The sequence below is a fragment of the Oncorhynchus clarkii genome, chromosome 2 (assembly GCF_045791955.1).
Source record: "Oncorhynchus clarkii lewisi isolate Uvic-CL-2024 chromosome 2, UVic_Ocla_1.0, whole genome shotgun sequence".
NCBI lineage: Eukaryota > Metazoa > Chordata > Actinopteri > Salmoniformes > Salmonidae > Oncorhynchus > Oncorhynchus clarkii.
In genome coordinates, this window is record NC_092148.1 from 92,692,441 (window position 1) to 92,711,400 (window position 18,960).

Here is an 18,960-nt window from a genome sequence, read left to right on the forward strand (position 1 = left end):
TCTAGCCTTAGACCGCTGCGCTACTCGGGAGCCCAACAATACCCAATCACTTACCTACCAATTTAAATCAACCTTTTAAGTATAATTCCTCTTGTATTCCCTGAACATCCAAACATAGAAGTGGATAATAGCTTTCAGACAGGCTGTGGCCTGCAAAACTGTGCTTTCAGACAGGCTGTGTCCTGCAAAACTGTGCTTTCAGACAGACAGGCTGTGGCCTGCAAAACTGTGCTTTTATCTGCGAGATATTGAATCTCAATCGTCTTACTAATAACTTTTAGAATTCTAATTGAATGGAGAAGCAGCCTACATCCTCTTGATTTTTATCATCTTAGTTGTATCTCGTGTGAAGTTTCAGACGCATGTGATTGTAACTGAGACATCCAAGATGTCAGTGGATTGACCGAATGAAGACAGACTTTGTTTTACTGTACCAGTGCTTGTGAATAAAAAAAATCTTTGAGGAACTATTTCTTCACAATTTTTTTACAGAAGGATGTTCAGAGAACAACCAGCCCATTGTTGGACCAGGCTTTATTCTCACTTTCTACTGGTTCTCTTATGTAGGTGTAGCAGACTGTCTCAGAGGAGAGTACCACGTTGCAGGTGTAGCAGACTGTCTCAGAGGAGAGTACCACGTTGCAGGTGTAGCAGACTGTCTCAGAGGAGAGTACCACGTTGCAGGTGTAGCAGACTGTCTCAGAGGAGAGTACCACGTTGCAGGTGTAGCAGACTGTCTCAGAGGAGAGTACCACGTTGCAGGTGTAGCAGACTGTCTCAGAGGAGAGTACCACGTTGCAGGTCACTTCTCAGTTCCTATGCTTCCTGGCTGATGTTTTGGTCACTTTTGAATGCTGGCGGTGCTTTCACTCTAGTGGTAGCATGAGACGGAGTCTACAACCCACACAAGTGGCTCAGGTAGGTTTCCTCTAGAGCAGCGATGTTTTGGGGCAGTTGCTGGGCAACACGGACTTTCAACTCCCTCCAAAGATTTTCTATGGTGTTGAGATCTGGAGACTGGGCAACGAAGCCACTCCTTCGTTGTCCGGGCGGTGTGTTTGGGATCATTGTCATGCTGACAGACCCAGCCACGTTTCATCTTCAATGCCCTTGCTGATGGAAGGAGGTTTTCACTCAAAATATCACGATACATGGCCCCATTCATTCTTTCCTTTACACGGATCAGTTGTCCTGGTCCCTTTGCAGAAAAACAGCCCCAAAGCATGTTTCCACCCCCATGCTTCACAGTAGGTATGGTGTTCTTTGGATGCAACTCAGCATTCTTTGTCCTCCAAACACGACGAGTTGAGTTTTTACCAAAAAGTTATATTTTGGGTTTCATCTGACCATTTGACATTCTCCCAATCTTCTTCTGGATCATCCAAATGCTCTCTAGCAGACTTCAGACGGGCCTGGACATGTACTGGCTTAAGCAGGGGGACACGTCCGGCACTGCAGGATTTGAGTCCCTGGCGGCGTAGTGTGTTACTGATGGTAGGCTTTGTTACTTTGGTCCCAGCTCTCTGCAGATCATTCACTTGGTCCCCCCGTGTGGTTCTGAGATTTTTGCTCACCGTTCTTGTGATCATTTTGACCCCACGGGGTGAGATCTTGCGTGGAGCCCCAGATCGAGGGAGATTATCAGTGGTCTTGTATGTCTTCCATATACTAATAATTGCTCCCACAGTTGATTTCTTCAAACCAAGCTGCTTACCTATTGCAGATTCAGTCTTCCCAGCCTGGTGTAGGTCTACAATTTTGTTTCTGGTGTCCTTTGACAGCTCTTTGGTCTTGGCCATAGTGGAGTTTGGAGTGTGACTATTTGAGGTTGTGGACAGGTGTCTTATATACTGATAACAAGTTCAAACAGGTGCCATTAATACAGGTAACGAGTGGAGGACAGAGGAGCCTCTTAAAAAAGAAGTTACAGGTCTGTGAGAGCCAGAAATCTTGCTTGTTTGTAGGTGACCAAATACTTATTTTCCACCATAATTTGCAAATAAATAATTAAAAATCCTACAATGTGATTTTCTGGATTTTTTTTCTCATTTTGTCTGTCATAGTTGTCTACCAATGATGAAAATTACAGACCTCTCATCTTTTTAAGTGGGAGAACTTGCACAATTGGTGGCTGACTAAATACTTTTTTGCCCCACTGTACATACAAAACCATGCTCTTTCCATGACAGACTGACCAGGTGAATCCAGGTGAAAGCTAACCCTAACCCTTATTGATGTCTCTTGTTAAATCCACTTCGATCGGTGTAGATGAAGGGGAGGAGACCGGGTTAAAGAGGAAGGGGAGGAGACCGGGTTAAAGAGGAAGGGGAGGAGACCGGGTTAAAGAGGAAGGGGAGTAGACTGGGTTAAAGAAGAAGGGGAGGAGACCGGGTTAAAGATGAAGGGGAGGAGACCGGGTTAAAGAGGAAGGGGAGGAGACCGGGTTAAAGAGGAAGGGGAGGAGACCGGGTTAAAGAGGAAGGGGAGGAGACTGGGTTAAAGAAGAAGGGGAGGAGACCGGGTTAAAGAGGAAGGGGAGGAGACCGGGTTAAAGAGGAAGGGGAGGAGACCGGGTTAAAGAGGAAGGGGAGGAGACCGGGTTAAAGAGGAAGGGGAGGAGACCGGGTTAAAGAGGAAGGGGAGGAGACCGGGTTAAAGAGGAAGGGGAGGAGACCGGGTTAAAGAGGAAGGGGAGGAGACCGGGTTAAAGAGGAAGGGGAGGAGACCGGGTTAAAGAGGAAGGGGAGGAGACCGGGTTAAAGAGGAAGGGGAGGAGACCGGGTTAAAGAGGAAGGGGAGGAGACCGGGTTAAAGAGGAAGGGGAGGAGACCGGGTTAAAGAGGAAGGGGAGGAGACCGGGTTAAAGAGGAAGGGGAGGAGACCGGGTTAAAGATGAAGGGGAGGAGACGCTTTCAACACCTTGTAGAGTCAACATGGGGCCAGCATCCCTGTGGAACGCTTTCAACACCTTGTAGAGTCCAGGAATAATAATGACTGGTTATGCCCTGCTATTGTTTTAATTTGGATTTTATTTTTGTACCCAAATATACTTTATTTGAGTCTGTTCTGAGGGCAAAAGGGGGTGCAACTCAATATTAGGACGGTGTTCCTAATGTTTTGTACACTCAGTTTACAGGCCTAAATAGTGATAAAGCAGGATCATTTGCATCTGTTAAATCTACCCTTCAGAATGACTTCGATAGCAACAGTGAATCTATTTAGTTTTCAAGTGGAGACCTTTCGACAATCATTCTCACGATAGCTCATTGGTACCAACAGTCAGTGACAACTATCATAGCTATTTTTCCAGTAGGATGTGCTGCCAAGCCTATTGTTTTCTTTCTTCTGATCGTGGATATGACATCGATGATCTGACATTGTTTTAAAGGAACATGTTCGACTTGCATTGCAAGGTTTGTCTATGTTCAAATTTGGTTACCATGACGACATACTATTGTGGTTTGAAATTTCACCCTCGAAACAAGTTAAGACCTTTTCTCCAAATCCAATGTATTTCCCACATGGATTCCATGTCACAATACGTTGACAATAACACTGATTCAATTCGTCTGATGAACGAGATTAATTCCCCCAATGGAGACTGTTTGTTGAAGGTAGTTATTTCTTTTGACGCTAAGGTAAGTTAGTCGGTTACTCGTTCACCACTCTTCCCGTTATGCTCTGGGCGCAATTAGCAGATCAACCCATAAATAACAATAAAATACATCATATTTGTTGATCCAAATTCTAAAATGCATAAAAAAATTTACTTTAAAACAGTGATTTTATTAAATTAGGTGGATAAAATAAGACAACTTTAATCTTTAATATTGTTTATATTTCCATTACCAATCCTGAAAATGTGCTGTGAAAAAGAAAAACAAGTGATAATAACCCAGTACAACCTTCTTTCCTAAATACATTTGGTCTGTTTCTCACCTCACTTGATACAAGCCGTGCAAAGTTATGCCAAGGAGACCTAGAGTGATTGTTGCTTCAACTCAGTGGAAGCGATTATACTGGGTTTCTCAGTGTAGCAGTGCTGCTCTAGGATCAGTTTAGTCTTTTTCTGATCATAATGAATAAGAAGGGGGGGGCATCTGATTCTAGATCAGCGTATCTACTCAGACGTTTTGTGAACATAGGCCCAGGATGAAATGGTCAGCGCCGTGTTTACTACTTGACCCTACGGCTATTTATTGAAATGCTACATAACAGATTATTTTCAGCGCCATCATTCCTCCATTAAAATACACAAACAGTTAAGACTATGGTTACATCATATTCATTTCAGCAGTATATGGGCCTCTGTTCACACATTGACTTGTGTGGCTTCAATACTTCCTAGCCTTAAATTACTTTATCGTAACATTTTGTATTATTTTCCTAGAAAATGTAAATAATGTAGGGGGAAGAATGTTCAGGGCGATATTACCCTCCTTACAACTAGAAGTAATCAATCTTTAAACACGGAATTTAGGAATTCACCCCCCCTAAAAAAATATTTGTAGACTATGTGACCATGCAAACCGAGTCCTGAATTTATCTAACATGTTCATCTCAATGATGCTTTTCTCAACTGGTCCTAAACTCCTTGACTTATTTGGACATTTTCTCCTGAGAAATACTATATGATGTCAAGGATCAATATATTCCCAAGTGTAATATGTGATGAGCACCGAACTGACATTTGGAGAACTATAGTCTTTACATAACAATGTACTATTATATTTCAGAATGCCAATAGCCATCCTTTGAGTAAAACAAATATTTAATTTATACTTGAGAAAAATAGTAATAATCTGATTTGCACGGAACACAAAATGTATTTTCCTTCGTCAAACAGTAACAATTAAATTTTGTTTGACAGATCATTTCTTTTAAAAGATCAAATTAAATTCATTCTAGGATTGGGGAAAAAAAACAAGTTTGATGCTGGGTTTTCGCATCTCATTATGGGAGGTGAAACATTTTGGTATCCAGAACACAGTCTTATTGGTCAGTCAGTTTCGAGGAATCGTTGAAGGAATTTCTAACGAGGAGAAACAACCCTGTTGAAATCAGACGTTCCTCGTCAAACCATTCAACACTTCTTTTCAGAATCGAGTTTGTGTGCGGCTGGCGGCGGGCGACATAAGGGTGGTTATCATTGGATGGCTCTGGGCAGTAGAATAGGTCATAGGTCATGCCCTGAGGGGGCTTGGTGGAGCAGAGCGGAGGGGGAATGGGGACAGACATTGGAACCCTACTAAATGCCACCCTATCCCCTATATAAAGGGTTCTACATAGGGAACAGGGTGTCGTTTGAGACAGAAATCGGGTTGGTGTCACGTCACATGAAGTCCTCGTAGTCTTGTGCGTAACCTCCATCGAACTCTCCGTAGTCCGATAGGTCATCCTTCATCTTGGACTTCATCCCTCCGGCAGCAACCACACCTTTCTTTTTCTTCTTCCCTTTATTCAGCTGCTGTTGGAAATAAAGACGGATTCGTTTTGTCTTATGACAGTAATTCATTTTATCATCATGTCCATTAGGGCACGCCTCAGTCTGTTTTCTTCCGTTTGATGCCTAATGAACATGACCCGGACTGAATACCGGTCTAAGTAGACCATGGATACTGGTGATAAATGTCTCTGTATGTAACCATTTTAAAAGCTTGCTTTTGGTTTATTTGTAAATAAAGCATGTCAGTTTTGTCACAGATTTTTCTTTTTTAACTTTTTGTCTGTCATTTTGAAAAAGAACATAATAAAAAACCCACTAACCTTTTCCTGTTTCTGTTTTTCACTTAGTAAGACTGTGAGGGAGTTGCTGACTTTCTTCAAGTCCTCTACCTCCACTGTAACATAAGAGATGCACAGTTAAAACAGTATTTCATATAATACAGGAACAGCCCCACTGACCGTTGAGATGCATGACCAATAACATCGGTTACTTTTCAAACGGTATATTATTAAATCAATACTTACATGAGAGACAGAGGTCTCGAAACAAGGACTCTAGGAAGCCGGAATAGTGTATTGAAGTCTCAAAAGGTGATATCTTGTCTTTTAACAACTTTTCAAACTCTGTGAACTCATCTTTAGAAGACGGGCTTATGGCATCAATTCCTTTTACGTTGTTGACGACACCTGATTTGAGAAGGAAAAAAATGATTTGAGCACCAATGATATGAAGCTTTCCACAGGCAACTGGTGTTGACAATGTCTAAAACTCTTGATGCTTAAACCAGACATTTTGCAATATAAATGGCAGATTCTCTGTAAAGCTTTCTATGAATCTGTAATATGTATAGACTGTCAGCCTTAAATATTTATCATTCAACATACACTACATTACCAAAAGTATGTGGACACCTGCTTGTTGAACATCTCATTCCAAAATCATGGGCATTAATATGTAGTTGGTCCCCCTTTTGCTGCTATAACAGCCTCCATCCTTCTGGGAAGGCTTTCCACTAGATGTTGGAACATTGCTGTTATAACAGCCTCCATCCTTCTGGGAAGACTTTCCACTAGATGTTGGAACATTGCTGCTATAACAGCCTCCATCCTTCTGGGAAGGCTTTCCACTAGATGTTGGAACATTGCTGTTATAACAGCCTCCATCCTTCTGGGAAGGCTTTCCTCTAGATGTTGGAACATTGCTGCGGGGACTTGATTCCATTCAGCCACAAGAGCATTAGTGAGGTCGGGCACTCAGCATTCCAATTCATCCCGAAGGCTTTCGATGGGATTGAGGTCAGGTCTCTGTGCAGTCAAGTTCTAAACACACTGATCGACTAACCATTTCTGCATGGACCTCGCTTTGTGCACGGGGGTATTCACGCTGAAAGAGCCTTCCCCAAACTGTTTCCACAAATTTGAAAGCACATAATCGTCTAGAAAGTAATTGTATGCTGTAGTGTTGAGATTTCCCTTCACTGAAACTAAGAGGCCTAGCCCGAACCATGAAAAACAGCCCCAAACCATTATTCCTCCTCCACCAAACTTCACAGTTGGCACTATGCAGTCGAGCAGGTAGCGTTCTCCTGAGCCAATAGAAGATCAGCGTCCTCCTGTAATACAGGTCTCTTACCGAAAGCCTCCTGAGCCAATAGAAGATCAGCGTCCTCCTGTAGCTTCTTCACTCTGAGTTTCTCTGCTAGCTCATCCTCCGGTGAGAGTTCTGTTTCCTGTGATTCCTCTAACTAACAAACAAACACAAAGAAATATACTTTCAGATCCAGCAGCCAATGACTTTGTTATTCATGGACAGTGTGTGAAACCCCTTAAGGCTGATTTTAGAGGCTTAATTAATCTGGGTCCGGAAAACCAGATGAAATACAGTTTGTTTCCTAATATGGGCCCAAACCAAAATTAAAAAGTCTCTTCTAGTGATTTTAAATTAAACTTTTAAAATTTGATAAATACAACTCAAATAATCAGGGAAATTGGCTTAAAGCAAAAAAAGGTTCAGTTTCTGCTGAATTTTGATAAGCAAACTAGCAGTCACTGTTGCAGTAGCTGGGTTGCCATAACGAATGTACTCCATAGCAACGACAAGAAAAAAATATCCCTGTATGCAAAACACCTACTTTAAAAAAACACCTACTTTAAAAAAACACCTACTTTTAAAAAAACACCTACTTTTAAAAAAACACCTACTTTTAAAAAAACACCTACTTTAAAAAAAACACCTACTTTAAAAAACACACCTACTTTAAAAAACACCTACTTTAAAAAAACACCTACTTTTAAAAAAACACCTACTTTATAAAACACCTACTTTATAAAACACCTACTTTAAAAAACTACCTACTTTAAAAGACACCTACTTTATAAAACTCCTACTTTATAAAACCACCTACCCGCTTTCTCAGCTCTTCTTGTTTTTTCATTTGTAAACTTTCCTTTTCCTTGATTTTTTCAGCTAATTTCTTCTTTTCAGATAGTTTTGTCTCTGCTACAAAGACAAGAGAAAAATAAATAACTATTGAGCTTGTATTCAATTAATAGTCAGATCTCACTGGTTCAATTCACGTGGTTTAAAAAAAATACCTGCTTTTTTCTCTTCTGTTTTTTTCAATTCCTCCTCGTCATCATCCCAGTTGTCCTTCAAAACAGGAAACAGGAGAAAACAAGGTTAGGGACAAATGGATATAAGCTTCAGAAATTCTTATTTTCAATGACGGCCTACCGGGGAACAGTTGCAACCTTTCGGTTCCTAGCCCCTACACTCTAACCACTAGGCTACCCTGCCGCCCCTCCACTCTAACCACTAGGCTACCCTGCCGCCCCTCCACTCTAACCACTAGGCAACCTGCCGCCCCTCCACTCTAACCACTAGGCTACCTGCCGCCCCTCCACTCTAACCACTAGGCTACCCTGCCGCCCCTCCACTCTAACCACTAGGCTACCTGCCGCTCCTCCACTCTAACCACTAGGCTACCTGCCGCCCTCCACTCTAACCACTAGGCTACCTGCCGCCCCTCCACTCTAACCACTAGGCTACCCTGCCGCCCCTCCACTCTAACCACTAGGCTACCCTGCCGCAACATAATCACTGGATGTTATTTGTTTACTCATGTGATCACTAGTAAACAAAAGTCAACGTGACTAATAAGCATCCCATACGATAGCTAAGTTGATAGAATAGCTAGCTAATGGGGCTAGTTGTCCAATGCCTTTAATGTTTAGCTGCGAGGTGGATCCAGCAAACGGTGGATACAAGCATGAAATTTGGTACAAACATTTCTCAGATGATATGAAAATATTTTCAAACTTAACCAGGAAGCGAGTTATTGCAAAAAAAAATCAAAATGGCTGCCATAACAGCTGGTATTTGACCATAAAATGTTATGATAGATAAAAGCATGACATTTGTTAAACATTCTTCAGATGATACGAAATACATCCTAGAAGGGGTACGCATTGCAAACTTAAATTAGGAAGCGGAATTCAAAATGGCTGCCAATGTAGATGGTAATGAAGATGTTTAAAATAGCTTAAGGAAAATTTTCATAACATGAAAATGTACTACTGACCTGCACTACCACTACTGACCTGCACTACCACTACTGACCTGTACTACTGACCTGTACTACCACTACTGACCCGGACTGGTGGGTGGGGTTATATCCTTCCTGTTTGGCCCTGTCCGGGGGTGTCCTCGGATGGGGCCACAGTGTCTCCTGACCCCTCCTGTCTCAGCCTCCAGTATTTATGCTGCAGTAGTTTGTGTCGGGGGGCTAGGGTCAGTTTGTTATATCTGGAGTACTTCTCCTGTCCTATTCGGTGTCCTGTGTGAATCTAAGTGTGCTCTCTAATTCTCTCCTTCTCTCTTTCTTTCTCTCTCTCGGAGGACCTGAGCCCTAGGACCATGCCCCAGGACTACCTGACATGATGACTCCTTGCTGTCCCCAGTCCACCTGGCCGTGCTGCTGCTCCAGTTTCAACTGTTCTGCCTTATTATTATTCGACCATGCTGGTCATTTATGAACATTTGAACATCTTGGCCGTTCTGTTATAATCTCCACCCGGCACAGCCAGAAGAGGACTGGCCACCCCACATACCCTGGTTCCTCTCTAGGTTTTGGCCTTTCTAGGGAGTTTTTCCTAGCCACCGTGCTTCTACACCTGCACTGCTTGCCGTTTGGGTTTTTAGGCTGGGTTTCTGTACAGCACTTTGAGATATCAGCTGATGTACGAAGGGCTGTATAAATAAATATGATTTGATTTTGATTTGACCTGTACTACAACTACTGACCTGCACTACTGACCTGTACTGCCAGGTTTTCCTACTTACAAAGCATGTAGAGGTATAATTTTTATCATAAGTACACTTCAACTGTGAGAAACGGAATCTAAAACAAAAATCCAGAAAATCCCATTGTATGATTAAGTAATTAATTTGCATTTTATTGCATGACATCAGTATTTGATTCATCAGAAAAGCAGAACTTAATATTTGGTACAGAAGCCTTTGTTTGCAATTAGAGATCATATGTTTCCTGTAGTTCTTGACCAGGTTTGCACACACTGCAGTAGGGATTTTGGCCCACTCCTCCATACAGACCTTCTCCAGATCCTTCAGGTTTCGGGGCTGTCGCTGGGCAATATGGACTTTCAGCTCCCTCCAAAGATTTTCTATTGGGTTCAGGTCTGGAGACTGGCTAGGCCACTCCAGGACCTTGAGATGCTTCTTACGGAGCCACTCCTTAGTTGCCCTGGCTGTATTTTTCGGGTCGTTGTCATGCTGGAAGACACAGCCACGACCCATCTTCAATGCTCTTACTGAGGGAAGGAGGTTGTTGGCCAAGATCTCGCGATACATGGCCCCATCCATCCTCCCCTCAATACGGTGCAGTCGTCCTGTCCCCTTTGCAGAAAAGCATCCCCAAAGAATGATGTTTCCACCTCCATGCTTCACGGTTGGGATGATGTTCTTGGGGTTGTACTCATCCTTCTTCCTCCAAACACGGCGAGTGGAGTTTAGACCAATAAGCTCTATTTTTGTCTCATCAGACCACATGACCTTTTCCCATTCCTCCTCTGGATCATCCAGATGGTCATTGGCAAACTTCAGACGGGCCTGGACATGAACTGGCTTGAGCAGGGGGACCTTGCGTGCGCTGCAGGATTTTAATATATGACGGCGTAGTGTGTTACTAATGGTTTTCTTTGAGACTGTGGTCCCAGCTCTCTTCAGGTCATTGACCAGGTCCTGCCGTGTAGTTCTGGGCTGATCCCTAACCTTCCTCATGATCATTGATGCCCCACTAGGTGAGATCTTGCATGGAGCCCCAGACCGAGAGTGATTGACTGTCATCTTGAACTTCTTCCATTATCTAATAATTGTGCCAACAGTTGTTGCCTTCTCACCAAGCTGCTTGCCTATTGTCCTGTAGCGCATCCCAGCCTGTGCAGGTCTACAATTTTATCCCTGATGTCCTTACACAGCTCTCTGGTCTTGGCCATTGTGGAGAGGTTGGAGTCTGTTTGATTGAGTGTGTGGACAGGTGTCTTTTATACAGGTAATGAGTTCAAACAGGTGCAGTTAATACAGGTGGAGTGGAGTGGAGAACAGGAGGGCTTCTTAAAGAAAAACGAACAGGTCTGTGAGAGCTGGAATTCTTACTGGTTGGTAGGTGATCAAATACTTTTGTCATCCAATAAAATGCAAATTATTTACTTAAAAAATCATACAATGTCATTTTCTGGATTTTTGTTTTAGATTCCGTCTCTCACAGTTGAAGTGTACATATGATAAAAATTACAGACCTCTACATGCTTTGTAAGTAGGAAACACTGCCGATTTTGCAGGTTATCAAATACTTGTTCTCCCCACTGTATATGTATATATGTGTGTGTGTGTGTGTGTATATATATATATATTATATATATATATATCAATAACAACTGTCATCATATGAGTCCTGACTGGTCCTCGCTAGACTGGGGACCACTCGGCTAAACTTTAGCTAACTGGCTAACACTGTGCACATTATCTGGGTTCTGGGTGATCTAACCTTAGTTAGCTAGGATGCGAAGAGAGGACCTCGAAATCAATTTAAGGTTCAGGTGATATTCAGAGTAAAATACACGTTCTCGATAAATGATATAGTGTTGTTTTGGTTGTCCACTCGTCAACTGTGATGTTAGCCAGCTAATTAAGTTAGCTGGTTACCTTGATATCGTCATCCTCGTCCTCGCCTTCCCATTTATCCGCTACAACAGCCTTCTTGGTCCCGATAACAAGCTCATCCGGATCAAAAGTGTCCGCATCTAAGACCAACAATACAAACATTTTTTTACAAACTTAAACTATGCTCTCTGATATGTGTAATTGTCAACGATTAGGTATAACTTGAATAATACGCCATTCCACACACAGGTGGATTATTACCCCATGAATCTCCCTCCGCCATCTTGCCTGTGTGTCTGATCATAATGAATTCCGTGTGTGTACAATCGGTAACTGGCTCTTTGGTTCCGAGAGAAAATTCACGTACATATAGGTCTGTGCTGTCGTGTGTGTGCTCCCATTATTCTTGTCTGTCCAGTCATTGCTGCTCCCTATTTAGTGACAACATAGAATTTAGATCAAGCCCCCCCCAAAATACTGTCAGTTACACATGTACAGAATATCTACAATTTTGAAAAATAAAAATTAATATCTTTCTTAATTTCACTGAATATAAGGTGATTTCATAGTCATTTTTGTGACTGGTCAGTACTATTGTGGGGTGCAGCTTAAGCAGTCAATTATATTGTTGTACCCGATCTACACTGAACACAAATATAAACGCAACATGTAAAGTGTTGGTACCATGTTTCATGAGCTGAAATAAAAGATCCCAGAAATCTTCCACAAGCACAAAAGCTTATTTCTCTCAAATTTTGTGCACACATTTATTTACATATTGTGACAATCTCTGAAACTCACTTAGATAATAACTTTGATGATACAGTGGTAGCAATACAAGGTTATAACATTTACAGAGAAGACAAAGATGCCGAAGGTGGAGGTGTGGCTGTTTTATATTCAGAACCACATTCCTGTAAAGCTTAGAGAGGATCTCATGTTAAATACTGTTGAAGTAATATGGCTACAGGTTCATCTGCCTCACCTAAAGACCATTCTGGTGGGAAGCTGCTATAGACCACCAAGTGCTAACAGTCAGTATCTGGATAATGTTAAATACGGTTGAAGTAATATGGCTACAGGTTCATCTGCCTCACCTAAAGCCCATTCTGGTGGGAAGCTGCTATAGACAGTCAGTATCTGGATAATGTTAAATACTGTTGAAGTAATATGGCTACAGGTTCATCTGCCTCACCTAAAGACCATTCTGGTGGGAAGCTGCTATAGACCACCAAGTGCTAACAGTCAGTATCTGGATAAAGTGTGTGACATGCTTGATAATGTCTTTGATACTAATAGAAAGGTATATTTTCTGGGTGATTTAAATATTGACTGGCTTTCATCAGGCTACCCACTCAACAGAAAGCTTAAAACTGTAACTAGTGGCTGCAACCTGGTTCAGGTTATCAATCAACCCATCAGGGTAGCTATAAACAGCACAGGAATCGAATTGTCAACATGTATTGATCACATCTTTACTAAAGCTGCAGAAAAATGTTTTAAAGCAGTATCAAAATCCATCGGATGTCGTGATCACAATATAGAAACCACTTCTAGGAAAACCAAAGTTCCAAAGGCTGGGCCTAATATAGTGTATAAGAGGTCAGACTGGGCCTAATATAGTGTATAAGAGGTCAGGCTGGGCCTAATATAGTGTATAAGAGGTCAGGCTGGGCCTAATATAGTGTATAAGAGGTCAGGCTGGGCCTAATATAGTGTATAAGAGGTCAGGCTGGGCCTAATATAGCGTGTAAGAGGTCAGGCTGGGCCTAATACAGTGTGTAAGAGGTCAGGCTGGGCCTAATAAGAGTAAGAGGTCAGGCTGGGCCTAATATAGTGTATAAGAGGTCAGGCTGGGCCTAATATAGTGTATAAGAGGTCAGGCTGGGCCTGATATAGTGTATAAGTGGTCAGGCTGGGCCTAATACAGTGTGTAAGAGGTCAGGCTGGGCCTAATATAGTGTATAAGAGGTCAGGCTGGGCCTAATACAGTGTGTAAGAGGTCAGGCTGGGCCTAATATAGTGTATAAGAGGTCAGGCAGGGCCTAATACAGTGTATAAGAGGTCAGGCTGGGCCTAATACAGTGTGTAAGAGGTCAGGCTGGGCCTAATAAGAGTAAGAGGTCAGGCTGGGCCTAATATAGTGTATAAGAGGTCAGGCTGGGCCTAATATAGTGTATAAGAGGTCAGTCTGGGCCTAATATAGTGTATAAGAGGTCAGGCTGGGCCTAATACAGTGTGTAAGAGGTCAGGCTGGGCCTAATAAGAGTAAGAGGTCAGGCTGGGCCTAATATAGTGTATAAGAGGTCAGGCTGGGCCTAATACAGTGTATAAGAGGTCAGGCTGGGCCTGATATAGTGTATAAGTGGTCAGGCTGGGCCTAATACAGTGTGTAAGAGGTCAGGCTGGGCCTAATATAGTGTATAAGTGGTCAGGCTGGGCCTAATACAGTGTGTAAGAGGTCAGGCTGGGCCTAATATAGTGTATAAGAGGTCAGGCTGGGCCTAATACAGTGTGTAAGAGGTCAGGCTGGGCCTAATATAGTGTATAAGAGGTCAGGCTGGGCCTAATAAGAGTAAGAGGTCAGGCTGGGCCTAATATAGTGTATAAGAGGTCAGGCTGGGCCTAATATAGTGTATAAGAGGTCAGGCTGGGCCTAATATAGTGTATAAGAGGTCAGGCTGGGCCTAATACAGTGTGTAAGAGGTCAGGCTGGGCCTAATAAGAGTAAGAGGTCAGGCTGGGCCTAATACAGTGTGTAAGAGGTCAGGCTGGGCCTAATACAGTGTGTAAGAGGTCAGGCTGGGCCTAATAAGAGTAAGAGGTCAGGCTGGGCCTAATATAGTGTATAAGAGGTCAGGCTGGGCCTAATATAGTGTATGAGGTCAGGCTGGGCCTAATATAGTGTATGAGGTCAGGCTGGGCCTAATATAGTGTATAAGAGGTCAGTCTGGGCCTAATATAGTGTATAAGAGGTCAGGCTGGGCCTAATATAGTGTATAAGAGGCAGGGCTGGGCCTAATATAGTGTATAAGAGCTCAGGCTGGGCCTAAGACAGTGTGTAAGAGGTCAGGCTGGGCCTAATAAGAGTAAGAGGTCAGGCTGGGCCTAATATAGTGTATAAGAGGTCAGGCTGGGCCTAATATAGTGTATAAGAGGTCAGGCTGGGCCTAATATAGTGTATGAGGTCAGGCTGGGCCTAATATAGTGTATAAGAGGTCAGGCTGGGCCTAATATAGTGTATAAGAGGTCAGGCTGGGCCTAATATAGTGTATAAGAGGCAGGGCTGGGCCTAATATAGTGTATAAGAGCTCAGGCTGGGCCTAATACAGTGTGTAAGAGGTCAGGCTGGGCCTAATACAGTGTGTAAGAGGTCAGGCTGGGCCTAATATAGTGTGTAAGAGGTCAGGCTGGGCCTAATATAGTGTATAAGAGGTCAGGCTGGGCCTAATATAGTGTATAAGAGGTCAGGCTGGGCCTAATATAGTGTATGAGGTCAGGCTGGGCCTAATATAGTGTATAAGAGGTCAGGCTGGGCCTAATATAGTGTATAAGAGGTCAGGCTGGGCCTAATATAGTGTATAAGAGGCAGGGCTGGGCCTAATATAGTGTATAAGAGCTCAGGCTGGGCCTAATACAGTGTGTAAGAGGTCAGGCTGGGCCTAATATAGTGTATAAGAGGTCAGGCTGGGCCTAATATAGTGTGTAAGAGGTCAGGCTGGGCCTAATATAGTGTATAAGAGGTCAGGCTGGGCCTAATATAGTGTATAAGAGGTCAGGCTGGGCCTAATACAGTGTATAAGAGGTCAGGCTGGGCCTAATAAGAGTAAGAGGTCAGGCTGGGCCTAATAAGAGTAAGAGGTCAGGCTGGGCCTAATATAGTGTGTAAGAGGTCAGGCTGGGCCTAATATAGTGTATAAGAGGTCAGGCTGGGCCTAATATAGTGTATAAGAGGTCAGACTGGGCCTAATATAGTGTATGAGGTCAGGCTGGGCCTAATATAGTGTATAAGAGGTCAGGCTGGGCCTAATATAGTGTATAAGAGGTCAGGCTGGGCCTAATATAGTGTATAAGAGGCAGGGCTGGGCCTAATATAGTGTATAAGAGCTCAGGCTGGGCCTAATACAGTGTGTAAGAGGTCAGGCTGGGCCTAATATAGTGTGTAAGAGGTCAGGCTGGGCCTAATATAGTGTATGAGGTCAGGCTGGGCCTAATATAGTGTATACGAGGTCAGGCTGGGCCTAATATAGTCTATAAGAGGTCAGGCTGGGCCTAATACAGTGTGTAAGAGGTCAGGCTGGGCCTAATATAGTGTATAAGAGGTCAGGCTGGGCCTAATATAGTGTATAAGAGGTCAGGCTGGGCCTAATATAGTGTATAAGAGGTCAGACTGGGCCTAATATAGTGTATAAGAGGTCAGGCTGGGCCTAATACAGTGTATAAGAGGTCAGGCTGGGCCTAATAAGAGTAAGAGGTCAGGCTGGGCCTAATAAGAGTAAGAGGTCAGGCTGGGCCTAATACAGTGTATAAGAGGTCAGGCTGGGCCTAATACAGTGTGTAAGAGGTCAGGCTGGGCCTAATATAGTGTATAAGAGGTCAGGCTGGGCCTAATATAGTGTATAAGAGGTCAGGCTGGGCCTAATATAGTGTATAAGAGGTCAGGCTGGGCCTAATACAGTGTGTAAGAGGTCAGGCTGGGCCTAATATAGTGTATAAGAGTTCAGGCTGGGCCTAATATAGTGTATAAGAGGTCAGGCTGGGCCTAATATAGTGTATAAGAGGTCAGGCTGGGCCTAATATAGTGTATAAGAGGTCAGGCTGGGCCTAATATAGTGTATAAGAGGTCAGGCTGGGCCTAATATAGTGTATAAGAGGTCATTCAATACGTTTTGTAGTGATTCCTATGTTGTTGATGTAAATCATATTTGCTGGTCTGTGGTGTGCAATGGAGGAACAACCAGATGCTGCACATGACACATTTATGAAATAGCTTATTCCAGTTACTAATAAGCATGCTCCCATTAAGAAAAATGAGTGTAGGCACTGTTAAATCCCCATGGATTGATGTGAAATTGAAAAATGATATGGTTGAGAGGGATGAGGCAAAATAAATGGCAAAACAGGTCTGGCTGCACAACCGATTGGCCAATTGAGAGATCATGTGACTAAACTGAATTTTAAAAAGAAAAAACGACACCATGAAACCAAGATAAATGACATAAAGAATGATAGTTAAAAGCTTTGGAGTACGATAAATGAAATTTTTGGGCAAAAAGGCAAACTCAGCTCCATCATTCATTGAATCAGATGGCTCAGTCATCACAAAACCCATTGATATGGCCAACTTCTTTAATTATTTTTTTCATTGGTAAGATTAGCAATACAAGTAGGCATAACATGCAAACAACAAACGCTGACACTACACATCCAAGTATATTTGACCAAATTATGAAAGACAAACATTGTAATTTTGAATTCCGAAAGGTAAGTTTGGAAGAGGTGAAAACATTATTGTCTAACTAAAAGCATTGCATTTGGGACACATATTTCACTAAACCTCAACTAAATCTAGTAATGAATATTGTGAAAATTGAGCAAGTTGAGGTGACTAAACATCTCGGAGTAACCCTGGATTGTAAACTGTCATGGTCAAAACCTATTGATACCACAGTAGCTAAGATGGGGAGAAGTCTGTCTATAATAAGGTGTTGTTCTGCCTTCTCAACAGGGCAGGTCCTACAGGTCCAAGTTTTGTCACACCTGGACTACTGTGCAGTCGTGTGGTGCCACAAAGGGAGACTTAGGAAAATTGCAATTGGCTCAGAACAGGCCATCACGGCTGGCCCTTGGATGTACACAAATAGCTAACATTAATAATATGCATGTCAATCTGTCCTGGCTGAAAATGGAGGAGAGATTGACTTGATCACTACTTGTATTTGTGAGAGGTATTGACATGTTGAATGTACCAAACTGTCTGTTTGAACTGCTGGCACACAGATCAGACACCCCTGCATACCCCCCAAGACATGCCACCAGAGGTCTGTTTAAACTACTAACACACAGCTAAGACACCCATGCATACCCCCCAAGACATGCCACCAGAGGTCTGTTTAAACTACTGGCACACAGCTCAGACACCCGTGCATACCCCACAAGATATGCCACCAGAGGTCTGTTTAAACTACTGGCGCACAGCTCAGACACCCCTGCATACCCCACAAGACATGCCACCAGAGGTCTCGTCACAGTCCCCAAATACAGAATAGACTTTGGGAAGCTCACAGTACTACATAGAGCCATGACTACATGGAACTCTATTCCACATCAAGTAATACAATTAGACTTAAAAAAAACAGATTCAAAAACATCTTATGGAACAGTGAAATAATAACAGCAATACAAATACTGGGCAGATGACAAACACAATTGCATTTTATCAATGGCAATTTGAATGAGGACAGATACCGTGACGAGATCCTGAGGCCCATTGTTGTTCGATTCATCCGCCGCCATAGTGTTTCAGTATGATAATGTTCGGCCCCAAGTTGCAAGGATCTGGACATAGTTCCTGGAAGCTGAAAATGTCCCAGTTCTTCCATGGCCTGCACTCAACAGAAATGTCACCCGTTTGAGCATGTTTGGGATGCTCTGGATCGACGGCGTGTTCCAGTTCCTACCAATATTCAGCAACATTCCACAATCAACAGCCTGATCAACACGATGTGAAGGAGATGCCACGCTGCATGAGGCAAATGGTGGTCACAACAGATACTGACTGGCTTTCTGATTGAAGGCCCTACCTTTTTATGAATGGCATCTGTGACCAACAAGATCCATATCTGTATTCCCAGTCATGTGAAATGAATAGATTCGGGCCTAATGAATGTATTCAAATGGACTGGTTTCCTCACATAAACTGTAACTCGGTTAAAATCTTCGAAATTATTGCATGTAGCATTTATATTATTTGGTTCGTGTAGTTTATCATTCCTTTTATGGTCAAAAGGTGTCAAAAACACATTCAAAGTGTACAATTTATTTTTACCATTGAATATAGCTGTAATTGGCAGCTGACTAAATACTTTTTTTTGCCCCACTGTAGGTGTAAGATAGCATACGTTGTAGTTTGTGGGTTCAGTTCAGCGTTTCGAAAAGCAGGATACACATTACCGGATGACATGCCAAATTCATTTAATTGAAATGGTGTGTGTGTGTGACTAAAGTGACTCTGGCTAAGAGCATTTTGATAAATAAATAAATAAATGTATAGTGTCATGCCTACCATACATTACACACGCATTAATGTATCTCAACTTACGCAGTTCAGTAAA

General features: G+C 42.7%; 1 protein-coding gene across 4 annotated transcripts; it reads right to left on the reverse strand.

Moving 5' to 3' along the window:
• Positions 1-3,755: 3,755 nt before the first annotated feature.
• Positions 3,756-11,935, reverse strand: LOC139376386 (eukaryotic translation initiation factor 3 subunit J-A-like). 4 transcript variants are annotated; one of them, XM_071118924.1, is made up of 8 exons: positions 11,888-11,935; positions 11,669-11,766; positions 8,041-8,095; positions 7,851-7,945; positions 7,079-7,190; positions 5,971-6,132; positions 5,767-5,840; positions 3,756-5,467 (listed from the first exon to the last, which is right to left on the reverse strand). In XM_071118924.1, the coding sequence occupies exons 1-8, from the start codon at positions 11,928-11,930 to the stop codon at positions 5,333-5,335; spliced, it is 774 nt and encodes a 257-aa protein (XP_070975025.1). In that variant the 5' UTR covers positions 11,931-11,935; the 3' UTR covers positions 3,756-5,332. The 4 variants fall into 4 exon arrangements, with proteins under 4 accessions (XP_070975025.1, XP_070975029.1, XP_070975028.1 ...); XM_071118928.1 differs by having other exon boundaries at positions 3,762-5,467; positions 7,851-7,942; XM_071118927.1 differs by having other exon boundaries at positions 3,766-5,464.
• Between the last annotated feature and the right edge of the window lie 7,025 nt (positions 11,936-18,960).

Bases quoted from the DNA above. Each gene is read 5' to 3' on its own strand.
- LOC139376386 (XM_071118924.1), bottom strand. From the start codon at position 11,930: ATGATCAGACACACAGGCAAGATGGCGGAGGGAGATTCATGGG. The intron at 6,133-7,078 runs GTAAGAGACCTG...TTCTCAAATCAG, and splicing joins ATTGGCTCAGGAGGCTTTCG to GTGTCGTCAACAACGTAAAA. The intron at 5,468-5,766 runs GTTAGTGGGTTT...TATTTCCAACAG, and splicing joins AAAAACAGAAACAGGAAAAG to CAGCTGAATAAAGGGAAGAA.